Source organism: Oncorhynchus keta, chromosome 17, assembly GCF_023373465.1.
Source record: "Oncorhynchus keta strain PuntledgeMale-10-30-2019 chromosome 17, Oket_V2, whole genome shotgun sequence".
Lineage (NCBI taxonomy): Eukaryota > Metazoa > Chordata > Actinopteri > Salmoniformes > Salmonidae > Oncorhynchus > Oncorhynchus keta.
The window spans coordinates 47,445,889-47,464,757 of record NC_068437.1 but is presented as its reverse complement, the minus strand read 5'-3'; the positions used below and the strand labels follow the sequence as shown (position 1 = coordinate 47,464,757).

At 43.5% G+C, this 18,869-nt stretch overlaps 1 protein-coding gene across 1 annotated transcript in view; it reads left to right on the top strand.

Moving 5' to 3' along the window:
• tmtc3 (transmembrane O-mannosyltransferase targeting cadherins 3) overlaps positions 1 to 18,869 on the top strand; it is a 127,056-nt gene that overhangs the window by 80,963 nt on the left and 27,224 nt on the right. The window contains exons 8-10 of the mRNA XM_035790064.2: positions 14,675 to 14,823; positions 16,704 to 16,824; positions 16,945 to 17,056. Coding sequence (XP_035645957.1) covers positions 14,675 to 14,823; positions 16,704 to 16,824; positions 16,945 to 17,056 — 382 coding nt within the window. The remainder of the gene's footprint in view (positions 1 to 14,674; positions 14,824 to 16,703; positions 16,825 to 16,944; positions 17,057 to 18,869) is intronic.

Below are 18,869 nucleotides of genomic sequence, written 5' to 3'. Positions count from 1 at the left end.
TCCCCACGACAAATCACAATAATGTAGAAGAAATAGTTACTCTGATTTCTAAGAGAAAGAAAGCTCATAGCTCAACAGCTAGCTTAAGGATATGATGAGACTACATTTAGATCCTATTTGGTTTGGCTAATATTACGAGTTTAAATTAAAAAAAAAAAATGTTTTATCCCCACTGCATAAATCCCCCATAGCCTACTTATTTTAGACCAATAGGAAACATTGTTTTGGCTATATTGATGGATTGTTTCTGTTCTTCGTGTAGTGTCTTCCAAACCAAACTATTTGAGTCCACCACTGTTGCCGAACTCAGAATGTATGTCCTGATAATAATGGAAATTACATTAAATGTCCGTTTTTGTTACACTTGAGGCTGCATGATAATCTAGAACATCGGAGATATCCTAATATAGAATTAGGCCTAGAACTCTGAATTGTCCCTTATGGGCTGGGTTCCGGGACCCAGATTAATAAGGCTACTCTTGCACTCCTGGACACTTTCAGTAGATCATCTCCATTTGAAAGCGCTTAATCTGGGTCTGGGAAACCACCGAGCCCTTTTAAGGTGTGAAATTTGAATGAGCTGTTGTGTTGTCTGCAAGGGATGCTGGTAATCAACTGCCTTCTTCCCAGGAAGTGGCAATTTTAGCATGTAAATCTTGGGTCAAATTTAACCAATATTTTTAGATGCATACCAGCGACGCCACTACACTACACAACTCTAAACAATACATTAAATTCACGAAAGCGGTGAAAAACGTTTCCCACAAACTGTTAGGGCCTACATAAAGCTTGTCCCAACAGCTAAGCTTTCCTTCAGCACCATGTAGTGAAACCTTACCACCACTACACCTGGCTATCAGTGGGGCCTCATCTAGCAGCGAAACAGTTCATTCCGCCTCATTTACTTGCCTTTTTAAAACCCAAAGCTGATATAGCTGACTTGCTTAAATAAACATGGTTTCTGCTGATTCCTTGGGGATTTGTGTAAGTCGATAAGAACCACATTCTCCCTCTATAATAACAAAACATGAGTTTTGACTTTTGAACCATACACAAACTTTATTACATTTATGTTCAGTAAATTCCTATTTTTATTCATATGTCATTAACACTTAGCTCTAGTTATAAGCTAGTGCAAGCCAACGATCTCTGACGAAGTAGGCCTATTCGTTCGGCACTTACGAAATGGACAGCAAGACATTTAAATAATAAATCTTAGTTCAGATAAATTCAGAAAGATGTTGAGGCCTTAAACTTTAGTCTTTAAGTTGAGAGACAGAGCGAGGGGGTGAGAGTCAGTGGTTAGCCTACCATTTTGAAGTGTTCTATTATGTGGTCTATAAAGGATGGAAAATACAATCACGAGGATACACAATATACTGACACAGATAGCACATTGCACAAACTAAACAACCCTCGCATTATGAACTGGAATTACATGGGTCTATTCCTGAAAGTTTTGTTTTAACAAAAATATTTGAATGGGAATAGACTGTCACTGGCAAACATGGTTACAGACCCAACGTTTATATAGTATCTCCTCCTGGCGGTGAAAAGCACATGAGCTAATTAATACACAAAGTGAGCAAAATAATGAAATACATAATTGGAACATTGCCTAAAATTACAAATAAGATATATCTACAGTATATAAGCAATATAACAAAGGAGATGTACAAACTATGGCATAAGGGAACAATGAAACGGATAAAAGCCATAATTTCGATTGAGAAACAGACATAACCTATAAGCCTATTCGTTCAACCACACAATTTAAGGCATAGTAAGTACACTTTTACTCGATAAAGTAGCTATCAGCAAAGTCAGGGCTAGTGCAATTTTATATGTGTGTATTTATTTATTTGTGTATTTATTTATTTGTGTATTTCTTTTTTGAGAGAGTTGAGGTGAGTAGGGGTATTATTTGATATACTCTTTGAAGAGGTAGAGTTTCAGGTGCTTTCAAAAGATGGGCAGGGACTCTGCTATCCAGGAGGAAGCTGGTTCCACCATTGGGGTGCCAGGACAGAGAAGAGCTTGGACTGGGCTTAGCGGGAGTTGCCTTCCTGTTGAGGTGGGAGGGCCAAGAGACCAGAGGTGGCAGAACAGCATGCTCAGGTCAGGGTGTAGGGTTTTGCAGTGTTCTGGATTAGTTAGAGGCTTGGTGACACAAGCGGGGAGTCCAGCCAACAACGAGTTGCAGTAGTCCAGACGGGAGATGACAAGTGCCTGCACCGCATCCTGTGTGAGGTAGGGTCGTACTCCACGGTTGTTGTAGAGCATGAACCTGCAGAAGCGAGCCACTGCTTTGATATTTGCAGAGAATGACAGGGTGTTGTCCAGGGTCACACCAAGGTTCTTTGGAGGAAGAACAGCTCCTTTTTGTCTAGGTTGAGCTTGAGGTGGTGGGCCGACATCCAAGCTGAAATATCTGCCAGGCACGCAGAGATGCATGTCGCCACCCGGGTGTCAGAAGGGGGGTAGAAAATTAGTAGCGTGTTGTCCGCATAGTAATGATAGGAGAGACCATGTGAGGATATGGTGGAGCCAAGTGACTTTGCGTATAGAGAAATGTGGAGAGGGCCAAGAACTGAGCCCTGAGGGACACCAGTAGTGCGAGTACGTGGTGCATATACACAGATCCTCTCCACATCACCTGGTAAGAGCGGCCTGCAAGGTAGGATGCAATTCTAGAGTGTGCAGAGCCTGAGACCCAGCGCTGAAAGGGTGGGGAGGATCTGATGGTTCACAGTCGACGGCAGCAGATAGATCTAGGAAGATGAGAACAGAGGGGAGAGAGTCAGCTTTGGGAGTAGATTGTCGACGTCATTCATGATGACTGCTTATCTAGTTTGCTAGCTAAGATTTAGAAAATATGATGTTTACATCAAAGCTACGGGAGATATATAGTGGTCATCAGTCCAATCAAAGCTACGGGAGAGAGAACGTGATTTCACGTCGTTTTATTTGTGGCCAATGACCTTGAGCCTTCTTGGATGGACACTTAATGTAAATCTATGGTAGCACCCTAGGGGGGCTTGAACTGCCTTGCTCTCCCGTAGATTCTGCAGTGACTGAGTGTTCCAATGAGTGACAGAACCCTGAGCCAATCATGGCGCAACCAGAGAAGATTAACAACACCTAAGCTCTGTGCTTTCGCTGACTGTCCCTCCACCACAGATGGCACTGAGCTAGGCTTTATTAACTCAAAGATTATTTGATTTGTTTTTTACATTTGCTAAACTGACATGTGATGCCAAATAATGCCAAAATTACATGCAAAACAGGTGGGTCTCAAAACAGGTGGGGCCCTGAATGATGGGTCACCAATGTTCCCAGGGGTGTTGTAGATTCTAGGCTACTACAGACTTCTCAATTTGGACACTTACTAGAGTTATTTAACTAATGTTCCAGATTGGTGGAATTTCCAAGCTTGTTTTGCAATGAGCAAAGAAGTGGTGGAATTACCAAGCTTGTTGTTAACCAATACAAATTCCAAAAGGAGGGAAACATAACATGATAGGGTGAAATGGGTAGAGAAGAAAATGAGCCACATTAACAAAAAACTAAAGAAAACAAATGTGGCAGTTGTTATTATTTATAGGTCTACTTCAGGTCTTAAATACCTTTTTATAGGACCTGGCATCTATTTGGACTTTGTAGCCACCTGCTGTGATGACAGCAACATGATGTTATATTTCCACCCCTGGAGGATGAAGAGTGTAGCCCTAAGTCATGCTGCGTTAACCATAACATTAAATTAATGCATATTTTGTAATGTAGCTGTTTCAAACCCTTTGATCCAGGTTGACTGGCCCTTGGATCTCCCCGAGTATGTGAAAATGGACAACAACAAAAAAACACCTTGCGTTATTTCACGCAGCCCGGCCCTGTGTCTTCTTTTAGCTAGGCGTCTGCAGGTCCACACACCCTCCGCAACTGTCTTCCTGGGCCCTCTGAAGCGCTGCCGAAAGCAATCATGCTGTTTGTTATATATATCATATTATGACTGTAACACATAGGAAGGGGGATAACTCAGGGTAATTGTCGACTAGGACCATATAAATAAAGAGGTTATTCCAAACAGGCTCTGGGACAGATGTGGAAGATAAATCCCAAATTCCTACAACCAGTAGGCCTAGGCCACATAATTAAAAAAAAACGCTACATGACCAAAAGTATGTGGACACCTGCTCGTCGAACATCTCATTCCAAAATCATTGGTATTAGTATGGAGTTGGTCCCCATGTTGCTGCTGTAACAGCCTCCACTCTTTTAGGACGGCTTTCCACTAGATGTTGAAACATTGCTGCGGGGACTTGCTTCCATTCAGCCACGAGCATTAGCGAGGTCTGCGACTGATGTTGGGCAATTATAGGCCTGGCTCGCAGTCAGCGTTCCAATTCATCCCAAAGGTGATTGATGGGGTTGAGGTCAGGGCTCTGTGCAGGCAAGTCAAGATCTTCCACACTTACCTCGGGAAAATCATTTCTGTATGGACCTCGCTTTGTGCACCGGGGCATTGTCATGCTGAAAAAGGAACTTCCCCAAACTTGCCACAAAGTTTGAAGCACAGAATCGTCTACAGTGTCACTATATGCTGTAGTGTTAAGATGTTCCGTCACTGGAACTAAGGAGCTTAACCCAAACTATAAAAAAACAGCCCCAGACCATTATTCCTCTTCACTTAACTTTACAGTTAGCACTATACATTTGGGCAGGTAGCGTTCTCCTGGCATCCGTCAAACTCAGAGTAGGCCATCAGACTGACAGATGGTGAAGTGTGATTCATCACTCCAGAGAACGCGTTTCCACTGCTCCAGAGTCCAATGTTGGTGAGCTTTACTCCACTCCAGCAGATGCTTGGCATTTTGCGTACAGTGATCTTAGGCTGCTCCGCCATGAAACCCATTGAAGCTTCCAACAAAGCAGATTGGGACTCTGTAGTGAGTGTTATAACCAAGGACAGACTTTTTTACAGGCTTCAGCATTCAGGCTTGGGCAGCCCCGTTCTGTGAGCTTGTGTAGCCTACCACTTTATGGCTGAGCCGTTGTTGCTCCTAGATGTATCTACTTACAATAACAGCACTTACAGTTTACCGGGGCAGCTCTAGCAGGGCAGAAATTTGACGAACTGACCTGGAAAGGTGACATCCTATGACGGTGCCACATTGAAAGTAATTTAAGCTCTTCTGTAAAGCCATTCTACTGCCAATGTTTGTCTATGGAGATTCCATGTCTGTGTGCTCGATTTTATATACGTCTGCAACCGGTGTGGCAGAAATAGCCGAATCCACTCATTTGAAGGGGTGTCTTTTGTATATGTGACAGACCGCCTCGATTCGGTCTTAAGTATCACAATTTGGTGTTTTTTATATTGGACAAAAGTAATAGCTAGAAAATGTTATCATACACTGCTTTTGAGAAAATGGCCCTTGAATGTTTTGTAACACATACCGCGTAGCTCTTTGTCTACACCCATTCAGCATCGTTCACACCCTCTTAAGTCTTAGCCCCACCCATTTACATTTACATTTAAGTCATTTAGCAGACGCTCTTATCCAGAGCGACTTACAAATTGGTGCATTCACCTTATGACATACAGTGGAACAGTCACTTTACAATAGTGCATCTAAATCTTAAAGGGGGGTGAGAAGGTTTACTTATCCTATCCTAGGTATTCCTTAAAGAGGTGGGGTTTCAGGTGTCTCCGGAAGGTGGTGATTGACTCCGCTGTCCTGGCGTCGTGAGGGAGTTTGTTCCACCATTGGGGGCCAGAGCAGCAAACAGTTTTGACTGGGCTGAGCGGGAACTGTACTTCCTCAGTGGTAGGGAGGCGAGCAGGCCAGAGGTGGATGAACGCAGTGCCCTTGTTTGGGTGTAGGGCCTGATCAGAGCCTGGAGGTACTGAGGTGCCGTTCCCCTCACAGCTCCGTAGGCAAGCACCATGGTCTTGTAGCGGATGCGAGCTTCAACTGGAAGCCAGTGGAGAGAGCGGAGGAGCGGGGTGACGTGAGAGAACTTGGGAAGGTTGAACACCAGACGGGCTGCGGTGTTCTGGATGAGTTGTAGGGGTTTAATGGCACAGGCAGGGAGCCCAGCCAACAGCGAGTTGCAGTAATCCAGACGGGAGATGACAAGTGCCTGGATTAGGACCTGCGCCGCTTCCTGTGTGAGACAGGGTCGTACTCTGCGGATGTTGTAGAGCATGAACCTACAGGAACGGGCCACCGCCTTGATGTTAGTTGAGAACGACAGGGTGTTGTCCAGGATCACGCCAAGGTTCTTAGCGCTCTGGGAGGAGGACACAATGGAGTTGTCAACCGTGATGGCGAGATCATGGAACGGGCAGTCCTTCCCCGGGAGGAAGAGCAGCTCCGTCTTGCCGAGGTTCAGCTTGAGGTGGTGATCCGTCATCCACACTGATATGTCTGCCAGACATGCAGAGATGCGATTCGCCACCTGGTCATCAGAAGGGGGAAAGGAGAAGATTCTCTTTAAGGATTCACGTGAGTCCATGTGGTAAACACACGCTTTGTCAAATAAAATCTAAGTTTGTCACATGCACAGGATACAGAAGGTGTAAGCAGTACAGTGAAGTGGTTACCTGCATAGTACCAATATCAAAAACAGAAAGTGTCCAGATAAACAAATCGTATAAATATTTTATCATTATTAGATTATGCTTATCAGACACACTTGTCTAAATTGATGGGCCATGTGAAGGAAATGCTATAACCACCCCCAGCCACATCTAGCTAAGTGGATGGGTCACTATTGTTTAGACATGTACACAGAAACATCTTAATTATTATTATTTTTTAAATTTCACCTTTATTTAACCAGGTAGGCTAGTTGAGAACAAGTTCTCATTTGCAACTGCGACCTGGCCAAGATAAAGCATAGCAGTGTGAACAGACAACAACACAGTTACACATGGAGTAAACAATTAACAAGTCAATAACACAGTAGAAAAAAGGGGAGTCTATATACAATGTGTGCAAAAGGCATGAGGAGGTAGGCGAATAATTACAATATTGCAGATTAACACTGGAGTGATAAATGATCAGATGATCATGTACAGGTAGAGATATTGGTGTGCAAAAGAGCAGAAAAGTAAATAAATAAAAACTGTGGGGATGAGGTAGGTGAAAATGGGTGGGCTATTTACCAATAGATTATGTACAGCTGCAGCGATCGGTTAGCTGCTCAGATAGCTGATGTTTGAAGTTGGTGAGGGAGATAAGTCTCCAACTTCAGCGATTTTTGCAATTCGTTCCAGTCACAGACAGCAGAGTGCTGGAACGAAAGGCGGCCGAATGAGGTGTTGGCTTTAGGGATGATCAGTGAGATACACCTGCTGGAGCGCGTGCTACGTATGGGTGTTGCCATTGTGACTAGTGAACTGAGATAAGGCGGAGCTTTACCTAGCATGGCCTTGTAGATGACCTGGAGCCAGTGGGTCTGGCGACGAATATGTAGCGAGGGCCAGCCGACTAGAGCATACAAGTCGCAGTGATGGGTAGTATAAGGTGCTTTAGTGACAAAACGGATGGCACTGTGATAAACTGCATCCAGTTTGCTGAGTAGAGTGTTGGAAGCAATTTCGTAGATGACATCGCCGAAGTCGAGGATCGGTAGGATAGTCAGTTTTACTAGGGTAAGCTTGGCAGCGTGAGTGAAGGAGGCTTTGTTTGCGGAATAGAAAGCAGACTCTTGATTTGATTTTCGATTGGAGATGTTTGATATGGGTCTGGAAGGAGAGTTTGCAGTCTAGCCAGACACCTAGGTACTTATAGATGTCCACATATTCTAGGTCGGAACCATCCAGGGTGGTGATGCTAGTCGGGGGTGCGGGTGAAGGCAGCGAACAGTTGAAAAGCATGCATTTGGTTTTACTAGCGTTTAAGAGCAGTTGGAGGCCACGGAAGGAGTGTTGTATGGCATTGAAGCTCGTTTGGAGGTTAGATAGCACAGTGTCCAATGACGGGCCGAAAGTATATAGAATGGTGTCGTCTGCGTAGAGGTGGATCAGGGAATCGCCCGCAGCAAGAGCAACATCATTGATATATACAGAGAAAAGAGTCGGCCCGAGAATTGAACCCTGTGGCACCCCCATAGACTGCCAGAGGACCGGACAGCATGCCCTCCGATTTGACACACTGAACTCTGTCTGCAAAGTAATTGGTGAACCAGGCAAGGCAGTCATCCGAAAAACCGAGGCTACTGAGTCTGCCGATAAGAATATGGTGATTGACATAGTCGAAAGCCTTGGCAAGGTCGATGAAGACGGCTGCACAGTACTGTCTTTTATCGATGGCGGTTATGATGTCGTTTAGTACCTTGAGCGTGGCTGAGGTGCACCCGTGACCGGCTCGGAAACCAGATTGCATAGCGGAGAAGGTACGGTGGGATTAGAGATGGTCAGTGACCTGTTTGTTGACTTGGCTTTCGAAGACCTTAGATAGGCAGGGCAGAATGGATATAGGTCTGTAACAGTTTGGGTCCAGGGTGTCTCCCCCTTTGAAGAGGGGGATGACTGCGGCAGCTTTCCAATCCTTGGGGATCTCAGACGATATGAAAGAGAGGTTGAACAGGCTGGTAATAGGGGTTGCGACAATGGAGGCGGGTAGTTTCAGAAATAGAGGGTCCAGATTGTCAAGCCCAGCTGATTTATACGGGTCCAGGTTTTACAGCTCTTTCAGAACATCTGCTATCTGGATTTGGGTAAAGGAGAACCTGGAGAGGCTTGGGCGAGGAGCTGCGGGGGGGGCGGAGCTGTTGGCCGAGGTAGGAGTAGCCAGACGGAAGGCATGGCCAGCCGTTGAGAAATGCTTGTTGAAGTTTTCGATAATCATGGATTTGTCGGTGGTGACCGTGTTCCCTAGCCTCAGTGCAGTGGGCAGCTGGGAGGAGGTGCTCTTGTTCTCCATGGACTTCACAGTGTCCCAGAACTTTTTGGACTTGGAGCTACAGGATGCAAACTTCTGCCTGAAGAAGCTGGCCTTAGCTTTCCTGACTGACTGAGTGTATTGGTTCCTGACTTCCCTGAACAGTTGCATATCGCAGGGACAGTTCAATGCTATTGCAGTCCGCCACAGGATGTTTTTGTGCTGGTCGAGGGCAGTCAGGTCTGGAGTGAACCAAGGGCTGTATCTGTTCTTAGTTCTGCATTTTTTGAACGGAGCATGCTTATCTAAAATGGTGAGGAGGTTATTCTTAAAGAATGACCAGGCATCCTCAACTGACGGGATGAGGTCAATGTCCTTCCAGGATACCCGGGCCAGGTCGATTAGAAAGGCCTGCTCACAGAAGTGTTTTAGGGAGCGTTTGACAGTGATGAGGGGTGGTCGTTTGACTGCGGCACCGTAGCGGATACAGGCAATGAGGCAGTGGTCGCTGAGATCCTGGTTGAAGTCAGCGGAGGTGTATTTGGAGGGCCAGTTGGTCAGGATGACGTCTGAGGGTGCCCTTGCTTACAGAGTTAGGGTTGTACCTGGTGGGTTCCTTGATGATTTGTGTGAGATTGAGGGCATCTAGCTTAGATTGTAGGACTGCCGGGGTCCTACAATTAAATTAGATGGGTCATGTAATAATATGGCCGAAATGAAGTCTTTTTGTTTAGACATGTAGCTTGCTAGCTAAACAATGAACCGGCATAATCCCAACTCATACTACTACCAATACAAACATTGTCATAGCTGTAGTATGAATCTGCAAGTAGCTAAAGCTAACAAACTAGGTTCAATATTAGCTTGCTAACATTAGGCTATAAGGAGCAATGCAAATGGTTTTCTGATTCAAATAATATTAGTACAGAGTTCATTCACATAACGTTAGCTCGAGAGCCAGCAAGCTAACGTTTGCAGCTAACTAACAGTACACTTTAACTTGCAATGAAATGACTTTCTGACAAAATTAGAAAGTTATATCTGAAGCTAGACTCTTAACCGTGTACATGGATGAACACTTCACGGCAGACTGGAATCATTTAACTCTGTTTTGTTGGAGCTACATCTTGTTTGGCCACCTTTATGTCAAGTCACTCCGGTTCACACTGACCGTGACGTGTGCAGAAACTGGCCCATCACATTTTCCAACTGATCTGTTGATATCAGCTGCTGCTAAATTCAGGGAATCGTTGTTGAGAAAAGTAGCAAAATGTTTGTGGTTCTCAATGGCTGTTATATCTTTCAAAAATGGTGCGGAAGAAAGGATTGTGAACACATACTGAACAGCTCACGTTATAAATGGAAGCATGCTACATGGCAGACCAATCCAAACTCGTCTCCCGTCATGTCCAGCCCATCCATTATCTCAGCCAATCATGGCTAGCGGGAAGTTTCCTGGCTTTTTCCGTGGCTAAACCAATTATGTTCGTAATTTTATTAATATTTATGGATGGAAAACAAGTTTGTTATTAAATCATATGAAAGTTCACATGTTCCAGAAGGCATTTCTGCCCCCCAAAAATATTTAAAATGCCTCTCCTGTGAAGTAGTGACTTGCGACATACGCCTAGTTTCTTGAAACGAGTCGCATATATATTGTGTATGTTAAAAAGCAATGAGTCTGATGCAACATATCAATGTTTAGTTTAACATTTTGATGAACTGTTTTTTCTTCACATTATAAGCACAACAATGATGTTCCTTCCATAATGCAATTAGCGGGAAAACACCTTTGTCAAAAGGGCTCCGCAAATGCCAGCGGTTTTAAGTGGACAAAATGTCAGTTTGAGATTTAGAAAGAGAGGAGATCTAATAGGCTACTTTGATGCAAGGTAAGACATGCCTCATATGTATTAGAACGTTCAGGTTTCAAACAATTAAGTATATTTTTTTCTAAATGCATAGCCTCCAGCTCATTGCAAAGTGGTGTGTGACATGCTGTTGAAGTTTGCCTTCTGTTGGCGTTTGAGATGCTGTAGCAGCAGCTCTTGCGCTGTCTGACATATTTTCTGCTCAAAGGCTCTGTATCTGTATGCTGTATGTGTGTGATAGTATATTCTTTATATATCTTATCTCTTAAACATGCGTCAATTTAATTTCCCCAAATTATGCCAATTAACCGACAGACTGATAAGCATGACTAGTCAAATGTACACTGCTCAAAAAATTAAGGGAACACTAAAATAACACAACCTAGATCTGCATGAAATATTCTTATTAAATACCTTTTTCTTTACATAGTTGAATGTGCTGACAACAAAATCACACAAAAATGATCAATGGAAATCAAATTTATCAACCCATGGCGGTCTGGATTTGGAGTCACACTCAAAATTAAAGTGGAAAACCACACTACAGGCTGATCCAACATTGATTTAATGTCCTTAAAACAAGTCAAAATGAGGCTCCGTAGTGTGTGTGGCAACCACGTGCCTGTATGACCTCCCTACAACGCCTGGGCATGCTCCTGATGAGGTGGCGGATGGTCTCCTGAGGGATCTCCTTCCAGACCTGGACTAAAGCATCCGCCAACTCCTGGACAGTCTGTGGTGCAACGTGGCGTTGGTGGATGGAGCGAGACATGATGTCCCAGATGTGCTCAATTGGATTCAGGTCTGGGGAACGGGCGGGCCAGTCCATAGCATCAATGCCTTCCTCTTGCAGGAACAGCTGACACACTCCAGCCACATGAGGTCTAGCATTGTCTTGCATTAGGAGGAACCCAGGGCCAACCGCACCAGCATATGGTCTCACAAGGGGTCTGAGGATCTCATCTTGGTACCTAATGGCAGTCAGGCTACATCTGGCGAGCACATGGAGGGTTGTGCGGCCCCCCAAAGAAATGCCACCCCACACCATGACTGACCCACCGCCAAACCGGTCATGCTGGAGGATGTTGCAGGCAGCAGAACGTTCTCCACGGTGTCTCCAGACTGTCACATCTGTCACATGTGCTCAGTGTGAACCTGCTTTCATCTGTGAAGAGCACAGGGCGCCAGTGGCGAATTTGCCAATCTTGGTGTTCTCTGGCAAATGCCAAACTTCCTGCACGGTGTTGGGCTGTAAGCACAACCCCCACTTGTGGATGTCGGGCCCTCATACCACTCTCATGGAGTCTGTTTCTGACCATTTGAGCAGACACGTGCACATTTGTGGCCTGCTGGAGGTCATTTTGCAGGGCTCTGGCAGTGCTCCTCCTTGCACAAAGGCGGAGGTAGCGGTCCTGCTGCTGGGTTGTTGCCCTCCTACGGCCTCCTCCACGTCTCCTGATGTACTGGCCTGTCTCCTGGTAGCGCCTCCATGCTCTGGACACTACACTGACAGACACAGCAAACCTTCTTGCCACAGCTCGCATTGATGTGCCATCCTGGATGAGCTGCACTACCTGAGCCACTTGTGTGGGTTGTAGACTCCGTCTCATGCTACCACTAGAGTGAAAGCATTCAAAAATGACCAAAACATCAGCCAGGAAGCATAGGAACTGAGAAGTGGTCTGTGGTCACCACCTGCAGAACCACTCTTTTATTGGGGGTGTCTTGCTAATTGCCTATTATTTCCACCTGTTGTCTATTCCATTTGCACAACAGCATGTGAAATGTATTGTTTGTGTTGCTTCCTAAGTAGACAGTTTGATTTCCCAGAAGTGTGATTGACTTCTCCAAGTCAAGTTACATTGTGTTGTTTAAGTGTTAGCTTTATTTTTTTGAGCAGTGTATTTCCATCAATGAATAGGCTAAAAAGCATTATTTTGTCATTTGTGCTTTTTTTTTTTTTCCTTCTCCCGGACAATTGACTGTGTGTGGGTGGACCATTTCAGTTTAATTTTGAGTGTGACTCCAAATCCAGACCTCCATGGGTTGATACATTTGATTTCCATTGATCATTTTTGTGTGATTTTGTTGTCAGCACATTCAACTATGTAAAGAAAAAAGTATTTAATAAGATTATTTCATTCATTCAGATCTAGGATGTGTTATTTTAGTGTTCCCTTTATTTTTTTGAGCAGTGTATATACATGTAAACGGGAGGAATTGTGATCAGTAGCAGGATAAATACTAATGTTAATAGCAATCAATAATTAATGAGCAGCAGTTTAATGGAGTAATAATCATTTTAGCTGTAGAGTAGGTTGTATCGGTGTGGGTAGAGACCTGTGGATGGGGACAGAGTCAGTGTGGATAGTCTGGGAACGGGAGAGCAGTAGTTCTTAGCCATTTAACAGCCTTATGGCCAGGGGATAGAAGCTGTTTAGAAGTATTTTTGTCTGAGCCTTGATGCACTGGGTACCGCCTGCCGGACTGGAGCATGGGGAACTTGAAGCATATGTTGTGAATTACTTGTAAACTTCATACTTTTTATTAGTTCCAATAGGCCAGAGGTTGGCAACTAGATTCAGCCACGGGATGATTTTTGTTGGAGCTCATGATCAGTGGGGCATAATTCTAATGATTTGTACACTGCAAATTGACCAGAACTATGTCTAAAAAGAGATTTGTTTTTGAAAATAACAATTTCATACCTTGAATTACATTGAATTAAAATGGTTCGTTTTTTTATGTGGCAAGAAAATCACCAACCACTGCAATAGGCTTACATCAAAATGATAGAAAAACAAAATGTGCATATATAGTAACAGCATAATAACTGGTTATAAAGTTGTGCAATTGACCTTCATCGGTAAATGAAGGGCGTGATTTTGGCTCAGCCTTATTGGGTTGTGTCTGAAACTGTACCACAATAGAACATTTGTTATTTTACAGTTTTATCCTAATATAGGCGTAATCCTCTACAAACTCATAATTCAAAGCTCCATGACAAGTTCTGAGTCCACTGAAGCAATTGCTTCATTGTGAACAGCATTTGGCCTTTTGTACTTCTCCAACATCAAATATTATTTTTGAATAATCTTACAGGCTAGTTTTTGAGGTGTCAAATGGGGGCCACTTAAAATCATATTTCAAGCAGGTAAACAGCTTACAGACGTTATGTTTGACAACATTCATGAACTAAGAATTTACCACCGCACACTGCTGGATTTCACAGTCACATAATCTCAGTTTAAACTGCTGAACTCAACACAACAGTCATTGAATTCCATACTTCACACCTACTCCTCTGTTTCCTCGAGGCTTAGACCAGGCCTCAATAGTAAATCCTACCTACTATGCTACTGCTGTGCTTCTGTTAAATCTGGATTAGCATTTCTTCTTTATTTTTTGTAAGGCAATAAAAGTAACATAACGTGCGTTGCATTCCCTGCCAAGTTATTTTCTATACCAGTACAAAGCTTTAAAACTGGGTTTCCTCCAAAAATGACTCTGTAATTGCAACAGATAAGAGAGAAGGAATTGAGTCACATGCATGCTGGAAAAGTTCTACCTTGCTTAATCTTTCATTTAGAGTGCTCTACTGATATGGTGTGTGAAGTGATAAGTAACTCCTAACATGTTTATCCTGGTGTCCTCCCATCAGCCTGAATTGGTCACATAACTATCTTGCCATATGTATCATGTAGATATGCTAACATGTAAGGGAAAGTCTTAAACTGATATGGTGTGTTTACTCTGTGCTGTGTATATACTGAGTTTCCAAACAGCTGAAATCTATGTTAACCCATTGCTCTGTGCCAGTGCACTCATGAGAAGAACATCTTAAAATACAACAATAAGTGTATTTAAGTAGGTTCATTCAAGGTTGTATTCCTCCTCTTCCTTCTTCTCCAGGCCCTGTCTTTGATTGTTCTCCCCTTCATCCCAGCCTCCAATCTCTTCTTCCCTGTGGGCTTTGTGGTGGCAGAGAGGGTGCTCTATGTGCCCAGTATGGGATTCTGTGTCCTCGTGGCACATGGCTTCAGGATTGTTTCCCATAAGAGGTGAGTATTACAGTAGTTAGCCTGCTTCCCAGATCTGTTTGTGTGGTTTTTCCATCAATGACCAAAGGAGTTGGCAAGACGGCACAAACAAATCTGGTACCATTTGGAGATAGTAGTTCCCTTCCAACACTTACTGGCATGGAGTGTAATGGTGTAATAAATGTCTCCCAAGCATAAAATAAGTGCTTTAAAAATGGACCACTCTCAAGGATGGTTTACGGACACAGATAATAAACCTAGTGTTGGACTAAGAACTTTTCATCGAACTGGCCACGGCATTCGACTGTCAATCACCACATTCTTATCGGGCAGACTAAACAGCTTTGGTTTCTGAAATGATTGCCTCGCCTGGTTCACCAACTACCCTCTGGCAGACTATGGGGTGCCACAGGGTTCAATTCTTGGGCCGACTCTCTTCTCTGTATACATCAATGATGTCTCTCTTGCTGCTGGTGATTCTCTGATCCACCTCTATGCAGACAACACCATTCTCTATACTTCTGGCCCTTCTTTGGACACTGTGTTAACTGACCTCCAGATGAGCTTCAATGCCATACAACTCTCCTTCTGTGGCCTCCAACTGCTCTTAGATGCAAGACAAACTAAATGCATGCTCTTCAACTGATCGCTGCCCGCACTTGCCCACCTGTCCAGCATCACAATTCTGGACGGTTCTGACAGAATAGGTGGACAACTACAAATACCGAGGTGTCTGGTTAGACTGAAAACTATTTTTCCAGACTCACATTAAGCATCTCTAATCCAAAATTAAATCTAGAATTGGCTTCCTATTTCGCAACAAAGCACCCTTCACTCATGCTGCCAAACATACCCTCGTAAAACGGACCATCCTAACGATCCTCGACTTCGGCGATGTAATTTACAAAATAGCCTCCAACACTCTACTCAACAAATTGGATGCAGTCTATCACAGTGCCACCTGTTTTGTCACCAAAGCCCCAAACACTACCCACCACTGCGAACTACTCTCTCGTTGGCTGGCCCTCGCTTCATACTCGTCGCCAAACCCCAGGTTATCTCCAGGTTATCTACAAGTCTTTGCTTGGTAAAGACCCGCCTTATCTCAGCTCACTAGTCACCATAGTAGCACCCACCCGTACCACGCACTCCAGCAGCAGGTATATCTCACTGGTCACCCCAAAGCCAATTCCTCTTTGGCCGCCTTTCCTTCCAGTTCTCTGCTGCCAATGACTGGAATGAACTGCAAAAATCACTGAAGCTGGAGACACGCATATCTCCCTACCTTAAAGCACCAGCTGTCAGAGCAGCTCACAGATCACTGCACCTGTACATAGCCCATCTGCAAATAGCCCATATCAGCTACCTCATCCCCATACTCTATTTATTTATCTTGCTCCTTTGCACCCCAGTATCTGCTTGCACATTCATCTTCTGCACATCTACCAATCCAGTGTTTAATTGCTAAATTGTAATTACTTCCCCACCATGGCCTATTTATTGGCTTACCTCCATTATCTTACCACATTTGCACACACTGTATATAGACTTTTTCTACTGTATTATTGACTGTATGTTTGTTTATTCCATGTGTAACTCTGTTGTTGTATGTGTCGAACTGCTTTGCTTTATCTTGGCCAGGTCGCAGTTGTAAATGAGAACTTGTTCTCAACTTGCCTACCTGGTTAAATAAAGGTGAAATAATACATGCACTTTCAATCATCCATGACAATGCGTAATCTATGTCCAGGAAACCAGACCTCAGTGTCTGTAGCCACAATTCAAAAACAAATTGAATCAATAGACACCATTTATCAATTTGAGTGGCGTATTTTTTGTGCTTTCTATTGTATTTTAACAGAATCACCATTTTCTATTTTCTTTCTCCCTCAATTGACCAGACACTTGAGGAAGATCTCCTGGCTGATTATTGGAGTCCTCCTCGCCACACACGCAGTCAAGACCTTCAACAGAAACTGGGACTGGGAATCTGAATATACACTGTTTACCTCAGCCCTAAAAGTATGTCGTCCACATCTCCTCATTGTTGGCCTAACTTACAATAAACTCACCAAGATTGTTCTCCTCGTTCGTTTTTCCTCCGTTTTTTTTTCTTCGATTGATTGCCTTGTCTCCCCCCAGGTCAACAAGAACAACGCCAAGCTATGGAATAATGTTGGTCATGCTCTGGAAAATCAAAACAATTACGAAAAAGCTCTGAGATATTTCCTTCAGGCCACCCGGGTCCAACCAGGTAAGACATCTCCCATTATTTTCTGGTGGGCTTCAAGGCTGTGGTTGAAGATGAGACGATGACAAGATAGCAAGATTCTGATCAATATAATATAATTGAGTCTGCTCAATGGTGTTATTATGAAAAACAATGCTTAAAGTACTTGTCATATAAATTAGTTGCATTATAATGCACATTACTTGCATTGTAATGTGAAGTACGTGCATTGTAATGTAAAGTACTTGTATTGTGATGTACTTGTGTGAAAAGGAACTTATCTGAGCTCCTCTAGAACAGTCATATTTCAATTGAATCACGCAAAGCCTTGCTAATCGCTTATACAGCTACAGATAGTATATTTTTATGTTGGAGAAGAAAAAAAAGGAGTTGCATTTCTTTAAGATGTTGCTTTGGAAATGAGGGATTTGTTCCAAATAGCACCCTTTTCCCCCATATAGTTCAAAGGACTATGGTCAAAAGTTGTACACTATCGAGGGAACCGGTTGCAATTTGGGACAGATCCAAGTATTGTTCAGTAAGATGTTATTGCTGGCTGAGGAGAGGTGTTCATGAATCCTCCCATCCGTTTATTTGGAGAGAGCTGTTAATCTAACTACACAACAAAAACCCTTTGGCTCAACTTACCCCACTCTCCCCTACAGGGTGACAGGGCTGACTGCCATACAAGTTAGCGTGCGATATGGTTAACTTTTGTAGAACTAAGACGTTAAGACTTGGCTGTCCTCATAGAACTTGACTTCTGTGACAGTGCAGGCAGAGGAAAAATAATAATATACTGGTAGGTTAATCTATTTTTACTCATTGTGTTGCCCTATGTAAACTACCAGGTAAGCCCTCTCTACCAACATGTCATGTACATACTGGTCGTGTCATTGAGCAGGAAACTTGGTTGAGATATAAATATTTGCGAAGTTTCCTCCCTCAATAGTTTCCATAGATTATCTCTGTAAGCACATTAACCCGATCAGAATTTCCTGCTTTTTGTAATCTTTCAGCATCAGTCTGCTTGTCATAACCATGATGATCAAATCAAATGTATTTATATAGCCCTTCTTACATCAGCTGATATATCAAAGTGCTGTACAGAAACCCACCCTAATACCCCAAACAGCAAGAAATGCAGGTGTAGAAGCACAGTGGCTAGGAAAAACTCCCTAGAAAGGCCAAAACTTAGGAAGAAACCTAGAGAGGAACCAGGCTATGAGGGGTGACCAGTCCTCTTCTGGCTGTGCAAGGTGGAGTTTATAACAGAACATGGCCAAGATGTTCAAATGTTCATAAATGACCAGCATGGTCAAATAATAGTAATCACAGTGAACAGGTCAGGCTTCCATAGCCACAGGCAGAACAGTTGAAACTGGAGCAGCAGCACGGCCAGGTGGACTGCGGACAACAAGGAGTCATCATGCCAGGTAGTCATGTTGAACACTTCACTTCAGCCTGCTGGTTCCCAGAAGGCAATTGTTTTGGGTTTCTTACAAGGAAGCTGTTGTTTTTTTATTTGAACTTGAGACCTGTCACCATCCACTCCAAGGTTCCACGCCTACACAATTACGTTATTAGGTTCTATAGAATGAAACATGATTTTTCACACTTTCTATATACACTTCTCTTGTACAGTGCCGTGAAAAAGTATTTGCCCCCTTTCAGATTTTCTCTATTTTTGATTCTGAATGTTATCAGATCTTCAACCAAAACCTAATATTAGATGAGTGAACCCAAGTTTACAAATAAATTTAAAAAAGTATACTTATTTTGTTTAATTAAAGTTATGCAACATCCAATTTCCCTGTGCGAAAAAGGAATTACCCCC